Below are 20,770 nucleotides of genomic sequence, written 5' to 3' on the forward strand. Positions count from 1 at the left end.
ATAGTCCTAGATTAAAAGTTTGCAAGTAATATATTTTTGAAAATCATTCATTTTCTTTAAAAGGAATATATTACTGATATCTGATAGCATATTTTAATAAATTGTCATATCTAGTTTGTGAAATCTGTAAATGTGTGCTATGAGTATAATAATCATTACTATTCATACTAATACTACGTATTACCACGTATAAACTTAAAGGTAGCTTACGTAGCCGAACTCTTTCACCAGTACGATATTTACCGCACGTGCTCTGCATGGATTGGCTATTATCGTTATCCAATTCTTCTGTAATATGAGTTTCATGGTAAATTTAAAGGTATGCAAATTTCATTAAAAGAATCCTTTTCTTCCATGCTACGACATCATAAAAATCTGTTAATTATATTATTCTTATTTTTAATAATTTTTATTATTTACATTTTTTTTTCATTTTATTCGATAGTCTAACGTCTATATGAATAGGAAGTTGTATCATTTTGATCTATCAATTATTTGAATATAATGATAGAAACATATCTTCGTAACGTATAATAGATACGTTTAGAAGTTCGGCTATTTCATTGTATAGCAAATCAAAAGTATAACTTTTATTCTTCTCAAATTCTAAATATAACAGTATTGTCGCTGAAACATATTTTTCAACCTTATCGAACCTCTTACATTTTTACTACTACTTTTCCCACTATTAATAATTTTGATATTATTTGCAGATGCGGTTAATTATATTTTCTTATTTTTTACTACTGTGTGTGATATACATTAAAGCAGACAGAAGGGTAAATAAATATGTAACCACTCTAATAGATGCAAAATGGAAAGAAACACCCTTAGCTCTTGAAGCTGCTGAGTATCTAAATGATGAAAATCCAAGTTATTTTTGGAAATTCATAGATGCTTTTGCCAATTATGATTTAAGAAATGGTAATTTTCATCTATGTTAATCTTCATTAAATTAGCAACAATATAGTTTCATGTTGTTTTCCTTTTTGTAGTTACAGAAAAAGAGAACTACGATGCTGTTATTGCTTTTGCTGAAAAATATTTATCTCAATCAGAGGTAGCATTAATGAAATTGGGTCTGTCTTTACGAATTTATTCGGCACGAGTGGAGATGTTCACACAAATGGCAGAAAATAAAAATATTTCCATCTTTGATTGTTATAATGTAGTGGATGTCGGTGGAGTGTTTACTTGTTCTTTAGAAGAATTAGAGGAACTAGCTAGTCAAGTAGGTGACGTGTAAATATTTGATACATGTATCTATTTTAATTGATTTCATTTATGTATTTTATCACTTATTACATAGGATACTTGGTTACATCCAGATACATATAGTGTAGATCATCGTTATCATACGTCTCAGCAATCAGAAAAAATTATTATATTGTATGGTCAGATTGGAACACCAAAATTCTCAGATTTTCATAACAAATTAAAAAGTCTTACAGAAAAAAGAGGAATTAATTATATTTTGCGACATTATTTAAAGGTATTGTAATTATACCTGGTGTAACAGTAAAAACAAACTTTTAGTGTCTTTTATTATGGTCTATGCAGGACAGAATAGACAAAAATGTACGTTTATCGGGATATGGGGTAGAACTGCAAATGAAGTCTACAGAATATAAAGCAACAGATGATTCGGATATCAAAGATAATGCAGGAAAAGACTCAGAGACCACAAATGATAGTGCAGAAGAAATAGATGGAATTAATTTTGTAACATTAAAGTAAGGTGGTTATATCTTAATATGCATATAAATTTGATTTTCACGTTAGTATTAATTCTGAAGCATATATACATTTTCACTTTTTCATTTATTCCGTTTTATCTATTTTTCCGTTCATTTTTTATTACTACAATTTGGTATGATCGTTTTAGAAACTTGTACCCTGACAAGCAATTAGAGCTGGATAAATTACAAACTCATTTACTTGAAACCAGTCATGAAATTGGTGCTCTAAAAGTGTGGCAGTTTCAAGAATTAAGTCATCAAGCGGCTGAAAGGATAATGAATTCTCCTACAAACGAAGCCATTAATGTTTTGACGGATATTTCGCAAAATTTTCCAATGCAAGTAAATATTTTTTTACAATACATATTATTGATCCCGTTGCGGGCATTTTACGCTTTTATTTTATGTTGTTTAGTATTTCCTATTAATGATAATATCCTAATTTGTTTGAAGGCGAAATCTTTAATTAGAACAAAAGTGAATAATGAAATGAAGAAAGAAATGAAACTCAATCAAGCAATGTTTTCTACAAGTTTAAATATACAACCTACAGATACTGCACTTTTCATTAATGGTTTATTTTTTGATCTAGAAGCAGTAGATGTGCTTAGTCTTTTAGAATCATTAAGAAGCGAATTAAGAGTAATGGAATCTCTTCGTAAAATCGGTACGACACATGTTGTATTGTTAGGAATAACTTGTTAAATGCAAAATGAACTATAACATTACTGAACATCTCATTTATAGGATTTAGTAACAAGGAGATGAGTACATTGCTGGCTTTGGATTTGTCCACTAACATGGATAAACAAGAATTTGCAATGGATATAAGAGATTCGGCAATAATTTGGGTAAACGATATCGAACAGGATTCAGCTTACGGGAGATGGTCGTCGTCGTTAACAGAATTATTAAGACCAACTTTTCCTGGCATGCTTAGAAATATTAGAAGAAATTTGTACAATTTGGTTTGTAAACGTTGATGATCCAGATTACAATGTAATGTTAGACAATTGTAAAGATACAAATCTATTTAAAAATTGTATATTTCAATAGGTATTAATTATCGACCCTTTAAGCGGAGAATCCACCCCTTTGATAACTTTAGCACAATCTTTATATCTACATTCCGCACCATTAAGAGTAGGTTTTGTTTTCGTAACGAATTACAATACTTCTATAACTGGATTGACTGATGCTAGTGTTGCCGTTAATAATGCATATCATTACTTTGCGGAAACTAAAGGATCGGAACATGCTTTGCAATTTCTGATAAACGTAAGGCCTCACAGTATTCGATCATTTGTTGTGTAGTCTCATTAATCATATATATGAAATGAACGATATTTGTAATTCATGATGTATAATTTTAGTTAGGAAATTATATTGGTCCAGAAGGTCCAGACGTAGAAGATGTAAAGAAAGCAATAAAAGTGCAAGATTCGTCTGCTAACATAAATTATATCCTCGGTGAAGAATCTGAATATGACGTAGGACGTCACTTAGCTAATGATTTCGTAAAACGATCTGGTTTTAAAAAATTTCCGCAAGCTTTGCTAAATGGTGTACCTTTGTCAGCCGAACAATTGAACGCCAACTCATTCGAAGAAGCTGTTCTATCTACGATCATGTCACAAACGCCTGCATTACAAAAAGCAGTGTATCGAGGAGAAATAACCGAAGGAGATGATGTAGTCGATTATATTATGAATCAACCAAATGTTATGCCTCGGTATGAGATTTTATTTAAAAATTCACGAATGTGATCCTTGCGATTTCAGTTCGTTTATTATCTTTATCCACTTGTTATAGCTTGAACGAGCGAATATTAAAACCGGAGAAACACACATGGTTAAACTTAATCGGCACTATACCTAACGATAAAGATTATAATAAATGGAGTCCTCAGGATTTGTCAACATGGTTGATGGATAGAATGCGTTATATATACGTAACACGACGCACAAGTGTACACCATTTATATACCTTTTGGGTTGTAGCAAATTTAAATGATGCAGAAGGGAGACAATTATTACGCGAGGCACTTGAATACATAGTAAGTGATTTTTCTTGCTTGTTTATGCACAGAGTTGTACAATAAAGTAACTAAGTAAATTATTTCCATTAATATTTAAATATAATTGTGCGATGATTATGATTCAGGATTCGAATGCAGATGTCAGAATTAGTGTAATCGTTAATCCGTTCGACGGTACTAATGATGATAATACAATTGATATTAATCAAATAGTTCTAGCTACGTTACATAGCCTGCCGGTAGATAAGGCTATACGTTTTATTCGTAACATAATTAAAGAAGATGTTGCTAACGGCAAAATTAACATAGAGGTAATTATTTTTTTTTTACGAAAAAATTTGGCAATGCTAATAAATATTTAACAAATTATCGTAAAATTAGGAGGAGGCTGTAAAAGAACAATTGAAAAACCAAGCCGATGAATTGTTTGTACATCGCCAGTACGTGAAAACGGTACTAAACCTGCAACAAGGAGTTAGAGCGATCGTGTGTAATGGACGATTAATTGGTCCTTTAGATGAGGGCGAAGAATTTACAAGCGAAGATTTTTCGCTTTTGGAAAGATTCAGTCAAAGTACTTATGATGATAAATTGTTCAAAATATTAATAAAGGGACAATTGTTGGAAAATGATGAGTATGGTACGGAAGTTAATCTATGATAACATATACATATGATGTAGCTGTGGTATCTATGTTATTTGAATGATACAATGTTGTAATGATCTTTTGTGCAGAAAAAAACGAAATCACTGATGATATGATAATGAAAATTACATCCTTGTTAGCATCGCACCCTCAAACGCGGAGCAGATTTCACGTTCCATTTCACGGTGATGAATATAGGTGAGTGTGGAAATGGTAAAAAAATAATTTTTATGAGCGAGCTTAAACAATTAAACGATCCCTAACATTCTAATTGTTAATATATCTAGCGCCATAAAGGTTCCAGCAACAAATTCGGATGAAGTGGCATTTACCTTGATTGCTATCGTTGATCCAGTATCTCGCGGCGCACAAAAATTGGGTCCGATTTTAAAAACGCTTCAACAATCTTTAAACTGTAACGTTAAAGTGTTTTTAAACTGTTTGGACAAAAATAGCGATATGCCGTTGAAAAGGTATATTGTATACTGTTCTTTTAATTTTATACGAAATTATGTTACTACATTGAGCTATTCCTTTTATATTTATGCATTTTATTTATGTTACTTCAGTTTTTATCGTTTCGTGTTCAAACCTCAGTTACAATTCACCCCCGACGGACGTGTTAATGGGGCTATGGCAAAATTTACAAAATTACCAAGATCATCTCTTTTGACACAGTATATTCATGCGCCAGAAAATTGGTTAGTGGAAGTAGTTAGGAGCGTGTACGATTTAGACAATATTAAATTGGATAATGTGGCAATTGGAGTGCACAGGTAAGTGTATCGCGTTGGAAGAAACTATAGATCACAATTAAAATGTGCTTGTTGTATATCCACAATTCTTTTTTACAGCGAATTTGAATTAGAGCATTTACTTCTTGAAGGTCATTGTTTCGAAGCAGTAATCGGAAATCCACCTCGTGGATTACAAATCACATTGGGAACGGAAAAGCAACCATTAATGGTGGACACTATAGTAATGGCGAACTTAGGATATTTTCAGCTTAAAGCAAACCCAGGGGAATGGATATTGCGTTTGCGGCAAGGACGGTCGGCGGAAATCTATGATTTTACTACTATCGGTGGTCAAGATGTTTTACAGAACGGCAATGACGTAAAAGTTGTTATAAGTTCTCTCAGAAGTCACGTGTTGAAAGTCAAAGTATCGAAAAAGCCGGACAAGGTGGGAATGGATCTTTTATCGGAAGACGATAAAAATTCTGGCTTATGGAACTCTATTTCTAGGTAAATAAAACTTGCACTGTTCGCTTTTGTATAGGTATATGTCGGCTACGCCTTTTTAGAATAGCTTTAAATTCGCGTTGGCACTAAGCATACATAAAGATATGAAATATTTTTAACACATCGTGTTAGGCGATCCTCTAACTTTAATTTCTGTTTATTTTCTCTCTCTTTTTAGCTTTTCCAAATTTTGGTAAGCTTTCAACAACTACTTAAACATTATCGCGTATAACGTATATTGCTCGTAATGTGTAAAGATACATAATTATTTTACCAATTGTTTCGCATCTTAAACGTGTGTTATACATTTGAATACAACACTTGTTGTACGGTTATTCAATCACGTTACATACCTTCCTGAAATTCAACGAAAAAACAGTTGAATTTCTTCCATTTCCTAATTTTATCGCTCTCTTCGAAATTAGGACATTTACGACAGCAGACGATAGTGACGATGAGGATGAAAAATTAAATATCTTCTCTTTAGCCTCTGGACACTTGTATGAAAGATTTCTGAAAATTATGATGTTAAGCGTTATAAAGCATACCAAAAGTCCCGTCAAATTCTGGTTTCTGAAGAATTATCTATCACCAACGTTAAAAGTAAGCGATTACGTTCATGAAGTGGAATTAATAAATAAATTAAACGACATATTTCAACAAATCTTCCTTCATTTTAGGATTTTTTACCACATATGGCAAAGGAATATGGTTTTGAATATGAATTGGTACAATACAAATGGCCTCGCTGGCTCCATCAACAAACTGAAAAGCAAAGAACCATATGGGGTTACAAAATACTATTTTTGGATGTGCTGTTCCCTTTAAACGTTAAAAAGATAATATTCGTTGACGCTGATCAGGTATAATAATTATGTACAAGCAATTACTGTAAATCATTAATATTTTTGTTATCTTTGCTGTTACTACTGTTACTTCTGTACGATCGTAATAACATTGTATTATGTTAGGTTGTAAGGGCAGATTTAAAAGAATTGGCGACCATGGACCTTGGCGGCGCGCCATATGCATACACTCCATTCTGTGACAGCAGGAAAGAAATGGACGGATTTCGATTTTGGAAACAAGGTTATTGGCGAAATCATTTACAGGGCCGTGCTTATCACATCAGTGCTCTGTACGTGGTAGATTTGAAGCGATTCCGACGTATTGCAGCCGGAGACAGATTAAGGGGACAGTATCAAGCATTGAGCCAAGATCCTAATAGTTTGTCTAATTTGGACCAAGTTCGTACGATACTAACAGTAATACCGAAATGATTCGATTAAATAATATATAACGATTACAAATTAGCGCGTCGTTTTAGGATCTCCCCAATAACATGATTCATCAAGTGGGCATTAAATCACTGCCGCAAGAGTGGTTATGGTGTGAGACTTGGTGCGACGATGCATCCAAGAAATATGCCAAAACTATAGACTTGGTAAATAAAGTTTATATTATAGATTCGTTACATTTAGTTGATAATACATTTCTAACGTAAACTTAAACATATTGTTCGATCTTTGCATCACGCAGTGTAATAATCCAATGACTAAGGAAGCTAAATTACAAGCTGCTGTACGTATATTACCGGAATGGATAGGTTATGATGAAGAAATAAAAGCCTTACAGACGAAGCTGGAGAATGAGAATAGACAAACGGAGAAGGAAGAAAATGGTATTGATTAAACGCATCGATTAAACAACGATAGCCAATACTTTACCAATGCTTCTCGCAACATTATACATATCAATAATATTATATATATATCAATTTTGTTATCAATTCTTCTTGTCCTCTTTTATTTTAGAAACATTCGAAGATGTGGAAGATTTTACCAAGCACGAAGAATTATAAGCAGAAATGGTATGAATTGTACGGAAATCGATCAAGAAAAGAGAAGAGTTTTACGAATAACTTTCCAGAACTAGTTAAATTTCGTTTTCAATATATACAAGCACATTGTTGCAGTGACGCGTGATTTTTTTGAATGCCGAGGAAGTAAGAAGAATGCGATACATTTACACGCGAATATCGAACGCTGCAGGGTGAAATAGATTACTGCAACTGATTGTATGAAATTCAGCGAAACATTCAGCCATTTGAAAATGGATCGTTGTTATCGTAATATCGTAGTAGTTAACTGTAGCCGGACAACTATGGCCGTGCCGTTAACACGATTGTGATTTTGTATTGTCTACTTTATAGTTGTAAAAAATAAACTTGTAACGTTTGTAAGGTATCTTTTATAAATACACGTTCCTTCGACGGATGAGAATGCTTTCTCTTGCACATAGAATAAGAAAACGTTCGACTTTATACGAAATTTTTCACAATTTTTGTCCATGTATATCAAAATTGTTACTCTGAGAAAAAAAGATCAATCGATTGATTTATAAAGTGAAAGCATTTCCGAAAGAATACATCTTATTTGCCTAGTAATGACATCTTTCGTCGATAGAAAAACATACAACTGTGATAGATCGAGCGCGGTGTACGGTCGAGTCAAGTTTTTCGACGTGTATAGCGGTTAATGTCTTCTTGTTTACATTATTCGTATTATTCGGTGAAATCGAAAGGAAGAAATACTTGTATTAGAGACTTGTATTAAAGACTTAAGAGAAAGAACCTACATTTTGTCACAAGAATGGATAAAGCTATTCGAAGAAATCATATATCGTACGTAATTTCATTTTATCCTTTAATGTTTATAAGAATTTGAGGCTTATAAGTATGTACGTTTCTGTAACTATAAATTGTTTACAATGAAAATATATATAAGAGGTGATCAATCGATGAAACGATAATTTAACCAGTAACGTATCGAGTTAATATTTACGTTTATTAACGACACAATTGTTTTCATATAAATTTTTAATGCAGAGGTTCGATGGACATTTTCTCTTCATTTCATCTTTTTTATTTTCCTTATTTTTAACAATATGTTTTGGCATTAACGATTTTTAACATTCGTTCGCATTCCAAAAGCATATTCTTAGTTTTCCGTAGTTCCTTCTTCGAAGTTCATTCGATAAAGTCCTGGTATAATGGTTTTTAAAACGAGTCTTTCGCACTTTTCCTAATGACGATTTACTTTTATTTTCGAGTTCATCTTGCTTACGACAAAAGTTGAAAGGTGAATGAAAAAGAGGAGAGAAAGAAAGGATCCTGTAAGCACACATGTACGCACAGGTACATTGTTGTTTTTTGAAGTTATATCATCGAACACACGTTTACCTCGAGGAGATTTTCTTTGCAAAAAGTAAGTAATTACAATGTGATTAAATACAACGAGAAATAATGTACAACACTTGCGCGTTATAAACTGGAATTGAATTAATCGCTGAAAAAGAGATTGTACACTTGTCGAGAATACGGCTGACTCTGTTGAAGCTCAAATTTTGTTTATTCCAATTTAAGTAAAAGCGGTTTTGTATTTCAAAAATAATTGGCTAAATATGAGTTTCAAAAAATTGGATTTTTTCTATACACTTGACTCGTAAAACGATCGTTAGTTCTCAAACATCAGAAGGAAAGTCGCAACTTAAATGAATTGCGAATGCGAATTTCTCGACCCGCGGCTACAGACTGTTTTATCATGAACTTTTTACGCGCGTTTACCAATAGATTCGTTTCTATAATCGAAATCGAGGGCAAGAAATCAAATGGAGCGAAATCTTATAGGCAAGGAAAAAGGAATAAAAACGGAAAGACGGAGTACGATCGATCGATCGAACAAAGTTCCAATCGCGATTGCTTTCGAGCCCATCTGTCTCACCGAACAATCGATAGATCAGATCGGTGAATGATAGAAATTTCGGAGAACCATGACAGTTTGTTACAATGTTGATTGTAACAAACGCTACGTCAGGAAATAACAGAAACAGGAAAGCGCGATACATCGAGGCACGAGGCTATCGTACGCAAAGCGCGACAAAGATAGAATGAACGGCAAATAGATAGGAAGTTTGAAAGGCAGAAACAGATAGAGGAAGCGAGAAGTGGGGGAACCGATGAGCCAAGAAGGGGTGAAAGAGGAGGAAGGAAATCGGTAGAGAGCGATCTTGAAGCAGAAAGTGGGGGAGGGAATGGAGAAGGATAGCGTGGAAAAGAGCAAGAGGAAAAGAGAGGAAGAGCCGAGGAGAAACTGATCGAGAGTTAAGCTATCTGGTAAAACAAACGGACGAGGCTGGACAGTGGGTTTTCTACTAAAAGACGGGATGAAGTGGCAAACGGTTTGCGTTGTTCGTACAACTAGTGACGCGCGCACGGACTATTCACGTATCTCTGATCGGCCGAGGACTTAATACACTTGGCCACTTTCGGTTGTATGTTCGCGTCGCGTCCGTTTTTTGTTGCCCCGGGTCGGCTCACCTGGCCTCGCTACGCCACGAGTTGCATCGCTTCGTATAGCACCTATCGGTTCGGTTTGACCATCGCGCCGCGCCGCGCCGCGTCGCGACGTCGCGTCTTCGTTTTCTCTCCCTTTTGCTTTTCTTTAACATATTTTTGATCGATCTACCGAACGGTGAATTGATTTGGTTGTTCATTGCACTCACGATCAGCGCTGCTGTCTACCGCACGCTCGCACGCACACGCACACACACACATACACGCAGTCCTCCGCAGCACGAGGATCATGGACGAGGAAAGGATCAAGCTGTGAGTTCGAACATCCCTTTCGAATTCGATCGGATCGATTCGGATCTGGTCGGATCGAATCGCCTTTCCCACCTCTCCCCACCTAATAAATTCACCGCGTCGCATCACGTCGTCGCGCAGCCTACCGCGCGCTATGATTACACGTTCGTTCTTACAAAGATCGTCGCGGTATCCTGGCAAATGATTTTTACCAAAAATACATCTTTCATTAAAGAAATGGACAACGATATTAATTATTTAGTCTCTCGACCACTCTGTCACATAGGAGAAACATTCGACCTCTCTGCTTACGCTAAATTCTCCTATCAAAATTCTACGACTTCCGAGCACTTATTCCGTTTACTTTCGAGCAATTATTTGTTTTTTTTTTAAATCACTTTTTCCCTGTTTTTTCTCTTACATCATTTCTACATGCTCAACTCACCATAACTTTGATACCGATAAAATCAAATTCGAAGGCGCGTCCGTGTCTTGACAGCTAGGCTGTATGTTATACTATAAAGCAGGAAGTGAATTTCGTTCATCTATCTATCGCAAAGAAGAAAAAATATTTAGTTATTTGAACGTGACAGAGATGCGACTGTACGTTTGTTATTTATGCGCAGTCGGCCATGATCACCTGACGTTTAGCTATATTTGCAGTAAATCTCGTTGTAAATTGTAAATCTCGGAATGGTAATACTTTGAGATAACTCGAAAAGCGAATTGGCGAGCAAATAGACGCATGTCGTTACAAAAAATTTTATTCATCTTTAACATTTTGTATTTTTAGTATTATTAGACAAGAATACAAGAAATACCGGAAGTCAATCCAATCAAATATAATTGAAAGAAGCAATCAGTGTGATTAGAAGTATACGTCGCGTATAACACGGTCCTGAATAAACGTGTTCGTCCGGTTCGAATGATTTTGCACACGGCATTACTGTTAGCCGGAATCGTAGTATTTTTGTCGTGAGAAGTCATTCTTACGGATAACGATTTAACGAATGCGCATTTGCACATGTTATCCTCGATGATATCTTGTTAGATAGCGAGCTACGTGAGAAACGATAACGATCGTTAAGAGGATCACGCGCGATCTCACGTAAACGGGAGTTTCCACCTAATCACCGACTTTTCTTCCTGAATTGCTTGCGCCGCGCTCTCCCACTTTCGATCTTATCTCGCGCAAGTTTTCCCCTTTGAATTTTAGGCGGCAATCTTTAACTAATTACACACAAAAAAAAAAACAAAAAAGGATAAGAAATATCATGATCGATAAACAATTGATAACAATAGTAAACAACGATATTTCTCTATCGGTCTATGTATGTATAATATCTATACGTGGATATAATGCTGGATTTTTCAGCAAACGATCGAAATAAGAGAAACGTGCAAATGCGTATCTATCTATTTCTGCTTCGATTTATCTACATAAAAGTTATTCACGACAATGAAATTTTTTTCTCACGATAACGCGTTCAGGGACGCTCGACACAGATCGGGCCAAAGCGGGATTAAGCGATCGAGCTCCACCGCCTTAAGCCCCCTTCACACGCGTCTGGAATGTTCTATATCTCTCTTGTTCTCCTTCTTCTTTTTTTTTTTTTATCCTCCTCGATTTTCTAACGAAAACCGTGAACCGTCTATTTCGTACTTTCGACTTAATCCGTATGTGAGATAAATCTCCGATTTAGATTATATGTAATAGAAATCAAGCAATGATTAAGTATGATAATAAATTCGGTTGTAATCGTTAACGTTCGTTTGCAGTTATCTTCCGCGTGAACGAAAACAAGGAGAGAGGAAAACTTTACGGGCCAGAAGATCGTAAGAATAGTTTAGTTTCAATTATCTAATTGGTAATCGTGTGCAAATAATAGTGACGAAGACAGATGGACGATAACGGTATAGAATATCATGAAAACGAAGAGAAACCAGAATGTATTACGAGTCCCGCGTTCCATAACTTGACAGAAACCATTTCCACGGAATTGATCGCGTACGTGATTGCCACGTTCATCGACTCTGTTTTATTGCACGTGGCTGCAACAACATACGAGCACGATAAAAGACAGAAATCAATTGGTTCCTTTGTTTGCTGGTTAGATTCGAAGACAAGGCTGTATACGGATATGGGACGAGCATTCCACCGAATAACAATGAGATGGATGAGAACGAGGAGACCTCGTCGAGGAAGGTGATCTTTTGCGTGCACGGCAAGCTTTCTGGTTGTTGTACGGTTGTGAAGGGCGGTGCTACATCGGTCGATGAAACTACCGAAACAGCCGCAACTGCAATTACTGCCACCGCTACCGGCATCAGCGGAGCCGATTTCCAACAAACTCCTTCCAGTAAGATTCTTCCAAATTTAGATCGTATCGACTTCCAGTCAGGCGATCGGTTATAGAGGCTATCTTCTTATTTAAAATATTAAATGGATTTATCGATTATCTACAGCTCCTTAGCGTTATCAATTTCTAGATCACCCTACCTTTACAAGTTACCCTCTTTATTTTACCTTGCATCCTAATCCTTCAGATTTGATCACATAAACATTATTGCTCGTGTATGTGAATCAAGCAACGTTTAATGTAACAAAATCGACTTTTTTTCCACCTCAACCAGTCACATTCCCTCTCAAAAAGAAGATTTATAAAGCCGGTAGCTAATTCAATCGGAACATTAGCGTAGTTTTAGTATATTCACGTGTTTGTCTTGCTGTATCACAGCGATTGTATTGTCCCGAAATTTATCTTCCGACTAAAATTCTGTCAGGTGGATGTCTGATAAAAAGTTTATCTTTATCATTTTTCTGTTAAATGTTTTTCTAGCTGTGCCGGGAGACCATTGTCACAGGGAAAGAGACGAAGAGATCGATAAAAAGGCAAGAAAGAAATTACTGCTTGCTAGTACGCTATGCGTAATTTTTATGATAGCAGAAATCGTAGGTAATCATCATGTAGATGTAAGAGCGAAATACTTGTACGATAAATGTTCGCGAAAATTAGATAAGAAATGAAACTAATGATTATTTTTAAATGGAACGATCGCTCGGCTTTTCAGGTGGAGTACTATCAAATAGTTTGGCGATCGCAACAGATGCTGCGCATCTATTAACCGATTTTGCATCGTTTATGATCTCTTTATTCTCGATATGGGTAGCTAGTAGACCGGCGACGAAAAAAATGCCTTTTGGATGGTATCGAGCGGAAGTAGGTGTAAAAGATTTGCTATTTCAAAATTGATTATTATTCCATTGTCTACCCTCGTTCTTTCGTTTCTTGCCAGCAAACGCATATACACGCACGTATGCACGTACGCACACCATCAATAATATGTTCATCGTTATTCGCAGGTGATAGGAGCCTTGACGTCGGTTTTACTAATATGGGTAGTTACTGGAATTCTTTTTTATCTGGCAGTCGAGAGAATAATTCACAAAAGTTTCCAACTAGATACCACCGTCATGTTGATTACCTCTGGCGTTGGCGTTGCGGTAAATCTAGTGTTAGTGATATATTATATTCAATTGAAACTATCGATCGTTGGAACTGACAGATTAAATCAATCGCAGTCGCGATGTAATACATTTTGAGTAACATCGATACAATTTTTATATTGCAGAATGGGTTTATCGCTGCATGAGCATGGTCATAGTCACGGACACGGTTCAGACAAGCCAAATCGACATATAGACAGCGAGAGACTCGATGAGGAAAATCTGTCCCACAAGAGGAAAAATATCAACGTTCGAGCTGCTTTTATTCACGTTTTAGGAGACTTCATACAAAGCATAGGGGTTTTCGTTGCAGCATTGGTTATTTATTTCAAGGTATAGCTATATATGCATATGTACACAATAGCTTTTCCAACATTTTCTCATGAACGCGAAATTAATACACACTGGTAACAATTACAGCCAAGCTGGAGCATAGTCGATCCAATTTGCACTTTCCTCTTTTCACTGTTGGTGATATTAACCACGGTTGCAATAATCAAAGACGTGATGAACGTTTTAATGGAAGGAATTCCAAAAGGATTTGAATATTCCCAAGTGGAGAGTACATTTATGCAAATCGAAGGTGTGATGAAGGTGCACAATCTTCGTATCTGGGCGCTTTCGCTGGATAAAACCGCATTATCCGCGCATCTTGCAATAAGTAAGCGCATCAAGCTCTTGTTTCATTAGCAGTTTCAGTTTTTGTTTCAGTCTAAACAAATTGTTTTCTTTTTCATTTTTTCCAATGAAGAACCAGGTGCGAGTCCTCACAATATACTGCGTACTGCTACTAGAAATATTCACGATAAGTACAAATTTTTCGAAATGACGCTTCAAATAGAAGAATTTGATGAACGAATGGAAAATTGTAAACAATGCAAGGCATTATCGCAATAGTTGTAAATTTTTTGAGTTACGCATACTTTTGAGCTACCCTTCAGTCTTTATACACATGAAGTTGGATCATAAGAGATTCGTACCATTTGTAAATAGCTCAATTTATGAAAAACGGAAGCAACCTGTTGTTTCAAGTATACATTCTACTGCGATTAAAAAATCTATAGGGAAGATATTTCAACCTCGCAAAGGATGTCAATTACTTATAAATATTGTAATCGATACAACTATTTTTTCACCTATTAGTGGAACAATTATTTACTGTCTCTCTCTCCCCCCTTCTCTCTCTCTCTCTATTTTCTTAATATAGAAATTATGTTTATTTATTTTAAATATGACTTTTAACGACGTACTCAACTTATGTAATCATATAATCATGAAAGAGAATGTATTTACATTTAAACTCGCTTCGAAACTGGTAAACAAAGAATAATCGTATAAACATATGTTAATAAAACTAAAATGAGAGAGAAAAAAGAATAGATTAAAAGAAGAGATTTGTGTTTAATTTATTTATATCCTGACATCGAATCGTTTTCAGATTGAAACACTTTGAATCAAACCGCCAAACATATCGATACATATCTTGTTTTTATTATCGAAGTTGATTACGCTATGCTTACAACTTCAGGATGTTATGCTTGTTTTGCGTCGTACGATTGTACAATCATACATAACCTTTTTAATCTTCGTTACGTATCAGAGATAGCTGTCAAAACGATAGTTATGTCGGAAGAAAATTTGTCGAGTTCAGAAAATGACGGGAGAGATGTTGCAACGTTATCAGAATTATTCGACAAAGCGTTTGAGCTATTTAATAATATCAATAAAACAGACGAACCTACCAACAGTTCCAAAGTTCAGGTACTAATTGTCAACAATTATGTATAATTCTTTTTAGGATCTTCTCTTTGCTCCCCAAATTGCGTTTCTCCAAATTTTGATCGGAAATACAGTTGTTCATAAACATCCTGCACTCGAATTAAATATCACAAATTTTTAAATGTGCACAAACAGTTTATATTTTTCCTACATACATACATAATACATGTTTTTTATTTCTTTTTGCTATATGCCAGTCTGATATCAAACGTACCATGAATATGTTAGAACAAGCTACAAGACTAGTTTCTATAGTCGATATGTTTAGCCAAAATGAAAGTTTCGAAGAAGTGGCTACGGAAAACATCAAATACTTTTTACTGCCAGCGTTCCTCGGTACACTCGCTACAAAAATTTGTAATGCAGACGATCGAATGCACATCGTTAACGTAGCTGAAGTTTATTTCGTGGATTTTTTGAAACGCGTTAAGACTTATGGTTTGACCAACATCGAAGTGCCCGATATTAATCCGGAGCGTGAGAAAGAAAGCGTATCCGAGAGAGTTCGAACGAATGCTGAATTAATTACCGAAATGGTAAGTCTATTCTAGGTTTACAGATCTCTGAGGATCATTACTGTTAAAATATTCTTCATAATGATACATCTGCTACATGCATATGTATTATATTTGTAGGTAAATCGACGAAACACGAAACTACAGAGATTCAAAGAGCAAAAAGAGTTGGAATCGCGTTTGGAAATTTTGAAGAAAAGTCTGTCCAATCCAAACATAGATGATGAGGTTAAAAGAGAATATTTCGTAATGCTTATCAAATTATACGTAAATTTGACAATAGAAGAACTGAACTCGTTAGCAGCCGAAAAGCCAATTTTGGAACATATGAAAAACATGGGAAAATCTGGAACCATGTCCACCCAGATTTCGCAAAAACGTAAACCACCTGCTCCAAAACTGCAACCAATTATTATCACTCGAGATGAAGTAGAGAAAAAGGTGTTTGGAGTTGGTTATCCTAGTTTACCTGTTCTTACTGTTCAAGAATTTTATGATCAACGAGTAAAAGAAGGAGAGTAAGTAGAAAGTTGTACAGTTGTACATCAATGCTTTTAACTAATTAAGATTTAACAAATATTTCAATGTATTTTTATCTTAGCTGGCCCGATCCTTCGCAACAGCAACAAACAAATTCAAAATGCTTGCAAGACTTAGTAAACAGACAAGGAATGGATAATGAAGAAGATGATATCAAAAAAGAGGACATGATCGAAGCTGATGATCCAGAAACCTTGAGACAATTACGTGCCATGGATGAATATAAAGATACACACAGAAGAGGATGGGGCAACCGTGCTAATAGGAGTTGAACATGAAAAAATTCTATTATATTATATATATGTATGTATACATATATATATTAAGAGTACGCTAGTACATAAGGTTTATATGTTCTCCCTCCTTTGATCTTCTATGTAACATCATATCGGTACCATTTGCATTAAGAGATGATAAAGATGGTATACTGTTTAAAGTAATATTGCGATCCGTTACGTAATAATAATTTAAAATAAAAGAATTATGCGTTTTTAGAAAAATCGCTATTTTATTTTGCTTTTTCACTTTTCTATGTATCTTCGCTAGACATTCTGTTTTCTTTCTTAAACAAGAATCACATGCACCTCGTAGATACGATTCACGTCAATTTGCGATTGTCATAAACTAGTATTCTTTAACTAGTTATAATTAAAAAGTCAATGTTACAGACAAGTAAGTTAATGGTTAATCGTGATTGGGAATTGGCAAGAGCGAAAGTAAGGTTTGAATGTTTGAAGCATTGACTAAGGACAGAATAAACGTGATAATATATGAGCGTGACATTATACATATATACTGGCATGGATACACACTCAAGTGACATGAAAATGGTAAGAGTATTTCGTATAATACTTGGTAGATAAAACAATTTCCTATTGAGATTCTACTTTTGTAATTGTATTCTCAAAAATTGTGAATTTGCATCAATATCTAGAGTCTAATCGTGATTATTTATTTCTACATTTACTAATTTACATTATGATGAAATTCATATTCTAATATTTTCACAAAAACAACATGCTACAAAGTAAATTTTATAGAATATCTTGCAGTTATAGTAGAATGTACCAGCCTCTGTATGATTATCTTTTCCCAATAGTTATCAAAATAGTTTTTTTTGGAGATATCCCTTTCATTCACATATACATAATTACATTTATAAAAATGCTTCTGTGGTATTATATCTGTAGTATTACTCTTGTTAATATACTATATGTGTAAAGTTATTACGATTTGAGAATTCATGTAATGCCCTTAAAAAATAAGTCAGATAAAGACAATAACAATTTACTTCAATGCTCAGCTATTAATAAAGAAGATTTTCCTAGATAGAGATTTTTAGTTACCATATTTCTTAAAACTTGTAATCTCACTAGTATTGGTGATAGTCTTTATGAAAAAACATAAAAACTGTTTAAAACTTTAATTGAACATTAGGAATAAATTGCTTTCTCTATGTTCATTACAGAAAAGCTGTTTTGAGAGCAGAAACAACATCCAAGATACTACAAGCAGCCAGCAACAACAAACAAGCAATGATCTTCTTAGAAATCATTATATAATACAAATCAATAATGAGATTGTTAATTGTAGAATAATTATACAAAATGTATTTAAAAAGAGTTTCAATAAATCAGAATAGTTTAACAGCATTTTACAATCTTGTTATTTATATTTTTCACTATCCGAAATCCCAAAAAAACAAAAATTTAAATTGGGAAATAATTAAGATCACCCAAGACGGTTCCGCAAAATTCCAGGAATCGTAAAAATTGTATCAACTCCTATGCTGTCATGTTCTTCTGATACGAAATCTTCGAAAACCTTGATTCGAAATCTCGAAAAATTTAAATTTCGGCAAATTTCTGGAATGTGATGTCATTTCCAATAACAGCGGGAATTTTAGAAAACGACCCATTCACCGCAAATTACGCGAACTTAATGGTGATAAAGGCTATTTTTCGTGATTCGAATTTTAGAGCTTGTTCCGCCACCTTGCTTCTCGTTAAAGGATTAGGATTGGCCATTCTACGATAGCTGGGCAGGCAATGAAATGATTAAACTGTTGATTAACTTTAATTAACGTTTATTGAAGTAATTCAGTAATGTACAGTGTACAAATTATATAAATTGTATAAATTCTATTACGAATATTAATATAACTTAATAATAATATAGCTTAACTCTGTGCGTCTCATGATATTCCTACCCATTAATAATTTATTCAATTCTACTTAAAAATAATTAATATGCGGAAAAATACAATAGTCCAAATGTATATACATAATGATGTAAGTCTTGCTATACTTTTATTATGAAATTCTTATAAATTACGTTTACAAATCCGTTTACAATCTGTCTTAAAGCTACATATGTGTATATATAAATATTTACATAAGTGGGACGGAAGAAAAATGAATGTTGGATGGAGAGTTGTCTAGTATTAGGCGCGTTGGACAGCTTGGCGTCGCCTAAGATTTATGTTGTATGCTAGATCGTCCGAGCAGAAATTCTGGAAGCCCAGATTCAATTGAACACTTATACAATTGAAAACTTATTTCTACTTAATTTGCATGCCACAAAGTTTGTATTTTAAAAGTTGTATTTGAAATTGTGTTTGGAAGAAAATTAAAAAAACATCAACAAATCATTTCTTAGAACAGCCATGTTTGACGCAACAGTTCTTGCTAATGAAATTCACACGTTGCAAAACCTTCTCGTCTAGCATTGCTCGTATTATTTATCTTTGCCGTGTACTATCGCTATCTTCGTTTAACAATAGATATATCTCTGTCTTTATTGCACAGTATCGCTTCCTTTGTCTAATAGTATATATTCGTGTCCTTATCGCACAATTCTGCGCTCTTTCTCTACGAACAAACCATGTGCTGACATCTGTTGAAGGCGAAAGGAACAGCGACTTGGGGCATGTGAGGATAGATGGCATTACGTGGTTTGTCCGTAGACAAAGAACACAAGATTGTGCTACAAACCATGTGCTGCCATCTACCGAAGGCGGAAGGAACAGTGACTTGGGGCATGTGAGGATAGATGGCATTACGTGGTTTATCCGTAGACAAAGAACGCAAGATTGTGCTACAAACCATGTGCTGCCATCTACCGAAGGCGGAAGGAACAGCGACTTGGGGCATGTGAGGATAGATGGCATTACGTGGTTTGTCCGTAGACAAAGAACGCAAGATTGTGCGACAAACCATGTGCTGCCATCTACCGAAGGCGAAAGGAACAGCGACTTGGGGCATGTGAGAATAGATGGCACTACGTGGTTTGTCCGTAGACAAACAACGCAAGATTATGCGACAAACCAGGTGCTGCTATCTACTGAAGGGGAAAGGAACTGCGACTTGAGGCATGTGAGGATAGATGGCATTACGTGATTTGTCCGTAGACAAAGAACACAAGATTATGCGGCAAGGACAGACTATATGAACGGTCCTAGACAAAGAGGGCAATAGTATGCGACATAGCAAATATATAAATCAATTGTATCTTTTAAGTGCTCCTTTTGCGATCTTATTATCCTAATTAGAATAATGAACTTTCGTCATCTACTCCCTTTAACTGTAAGCGGCGTGAATGAAGGTTCGTAAACTTTTCTCAATAGACGATGATCGTTAAACAATTTCAAACTTTCAATAACACTAAATAAATTTATTTTTTATGAATATTATTAAAAAAAATTACAGTACTCTTATATTTAATTTATTATACTGTAAAACAAGTGAAGCTAATATTTCTTCTGTGTTGCTGTGCAGCGATTTGCCACTCTTTTTCGAATCGCCACTAAACACTTGCTTTTGACTAACTCCGTATGGTGTCACCAATATTGCACGACGTTCTATTTCTGATTCGACGATCGTTCTGATTCACCCATTGCCTGTTACGAGCAGGCAATTCGCTCGCGAATTTGTAAAGATTCTTCTTATGCTTAATTCTTCTAATAGATTAGCATCTACAGTTTCTAGATTTTTACGAAGTCATTTTGGATTTTACAAAGCGTAAATAGAAATTTGAGATTTTAGTCTACTTCTATATTCCAAGTTCCTTTTAGTTCCAAGTAATAAACTGAGTTACTTCTGTAAGTAGTTATCATAA

General features: G+C 34.8%; 3 protein-coding genes across 14 annotated transcripts; all 3 read left to right on the plus strand.

Moving 5' to 3' along the window:
• Positions 1-146: 146 nt before the first annotated feature.
• Positions 147-7,909, plus strand: LOC122571870 (UDP-glucose:glycoprotein glucosyltransferase). 3 transcript variants are annotated; one of them, XM_043736134.1, is made up of 24 exons: positions 147-319; positions 714-924; positions 996-1,231; positions 1,310-1,492; positions 1,561-1,733; positions 1,886-2,081; positions 2,193-2,406; positions 2,487-2,707; positions 2,796-3,017; positions 3,113-3,471; positions 3,552-3,795; positions 3,903-4,088; positions 4,159-4,417; positions 4,513-4,621; positions 4,711-4,896; positions 4,993-5,199; positions 5,278-5,670; positions 5,846-5,860; positions 6,093-6,270; positions 6,348-6,530; positions 6,639-6,914; positions 6,995-7,111; positions 7,207-7,348; positions 7,482-7,909. In XM_043736134.1, the coding sequence occupies exons 1-24, from the start codon at positions 296-298 to the stop codon at positions 7,526-7,528; spliced, it is 4,581 nt and encodes a 1,526-aa protein (XP_043592069.1). In that variant the 5' UTR covers positions 147-295; the 3' UTR covers positions 7,529-7,909. The 3 variants fall into 3 exon arrangements, with proteins under 3 accessions (XP_043592069.1, XP_043592070.1, XP_043592071.1); XM_043736136.1 differs by lacking the exon at positions 147-319 and adding an exon at positions 438-581; XM_043736135.1 differs by lacking the exon at positions 5,846-5,860.
• A 152-nt stretch (positions 7,910-8,061) lies between these two features.
• LOC122571883 (zinc transporter 2-like) lies at positions 8,062-15,212 on the plus strand. Of its 7 annotated transcripts, none has more exons than XM_043736169.1 (9): positions 8,062-8,933; positions 12,092-12,148; positions 12,428-12,672; positions 13,153-13,269; positions 13,385-13,533; positions 13,677-13,828; positions 13,946-14,153; positions 14,241-14,481; positions 14,572-15,212. In XM_043736169.1, exons 1-9 carry the CDS (start codon positions 8,812-8,814, stop codon positions 14,715-14,717), a joined length of 1,437 nt encoding a protein of 478 aa, XP_043592104.1. In that variant the 5' UTR covers positions 8,062-8,811; the 3' UTR covers positions 14,718-15,212. The 7 variants fall into 7 exon arrangements, with proteins under 7 accessions (XP_043592104.1, XP_043592107.1, XP_043592105.1 ...); XM_043736172.1 differs by having other exon boundaries at positions 8,062-8,350; XM_043736173.1 differs by lacking the exon at positions 8,062-8,933 and adding an exon at positions 9,030-10,333.
• Positions 15,213-15,357: 145 nt separating this feature from the next.
• On the plus strand, positions 15,358-18,306 carry LOC122571887 (immunoglobulin-binding protein 1). 4 transcript variants are annotated; one of them, XR_006318283.1, is made up of 6 exons: positions 15,358-15,581; positions 15,797-16,135; positions 16,235-16,632; positions 16,716-16,957; positions 17,311-17,484; positions 18,123-18,306. XR_006318283.1 is itself a non-coding variant. In XM_043736180.1 (5 exons), exons 1-4 carry the CDS (start codon positions 15,444-15,446, stop codon positions 16,924-16,926), a joined length of 1,086 nt encoding a protein of 361 aa, XP_043592115.1. In that variant the 5' UTR covers positions 15,358-15,443; the 3' UTR covers positions 16,927-16,957; positions 18,123-18,306. The 4 variants fall into 4 exon arrangements, 2 of the variants coding, with proteins under 2 accessions (XP_043592115.1, XP_043592113.1); XR_006318282.1 differs by having other exon boundaries at positions 17,323-17,484; XM_043736180.1 differs by lacking the exon at positions 17,311-17,484.
• The last annotated feature ends 2,464 nt before the right edge of the window (positions 18,307-20,770 follow it).

This window comes from Bombus pyrosoma, linkage group LG10 (assembly GCF_014825855.1).
Source record: "Bombus pyrosoma isolate SC7728 linkage group LG10, ASM1482585v1, whole genome shotgun sequence".
NCBI classification, from domain to species: domain Eukaryota; kingdom Metazoa; phylum Arthropoda; class Insecta; order Hymenoptera; family Apidae; genus Bombus; species Bombus pyrosoma.

Excerpts from the sequence above, each read along its gene's own strand:
- LOC122571870 (XM_043736134.1), top strand. The coding sequence starts at position 296 with ATGAGTTTCATGGTAAATTTAAAG. Across the intron at positions 3,796-3,902 it reads GCGAGGCACTTGAATACATA|GATTCGAATGCAGATGTCAG; the intron begins GTAAGTGATTTT and ends ATTATGATTCAG. Across the intron at positions 6,531-6,638 it reads TATTCGTTGACGCTGATCAG|GTTGTAAGGGCAGATTTAAA; the intron begins GTATAATAATTA and ends GTATTATGTTAG.
- LOC122571883 (XM_043736168.1), top strand. The coding sequence starts at position 11,772 with ATGAAATTTTTTTCTCACGATAACGCGTTCAGGGACGCTCGACACAGA. Across the intron at positions 13,270-13,384 it reads TATGATAGCAGAAATCGTAG|GTGGAGTACTATCAAATAGT; the intron begins GTAATCATCATG and ends TCGGCTTTTCAG. Across the intron at positions 13,534-13,676 it reads TTGGATGGTATCGAGCGGAA|GTGATAGGAGCCTTGACGTC; the intron begins GTAGGTGTAAAA and ends CGTTATTCGCAG.
- LOC122571887 (XM_043736180.1), top strand. The coding sequence starts at position 15,444 with ATGTCGGAAGAAAATTTGTCGAGTTCAGAAAATGACGGGAGAGATGTT. Across the intron at positions 15,582-15,796 it reads CCAACAGTTCCAAAGTTCAG|TCTGATATCAAACGTACCAT; the intron begins GTACTAATTGTC and ends GCTATATGCCAG. Across the intron at positions 16,633-16,715 it reads CAACGAGTAAAAGAAGGAGA|CTGGCCCGATCCTTCGCAAC; the intron begins GTAAGTAGAAAG and ends TTTTTATCTTAG.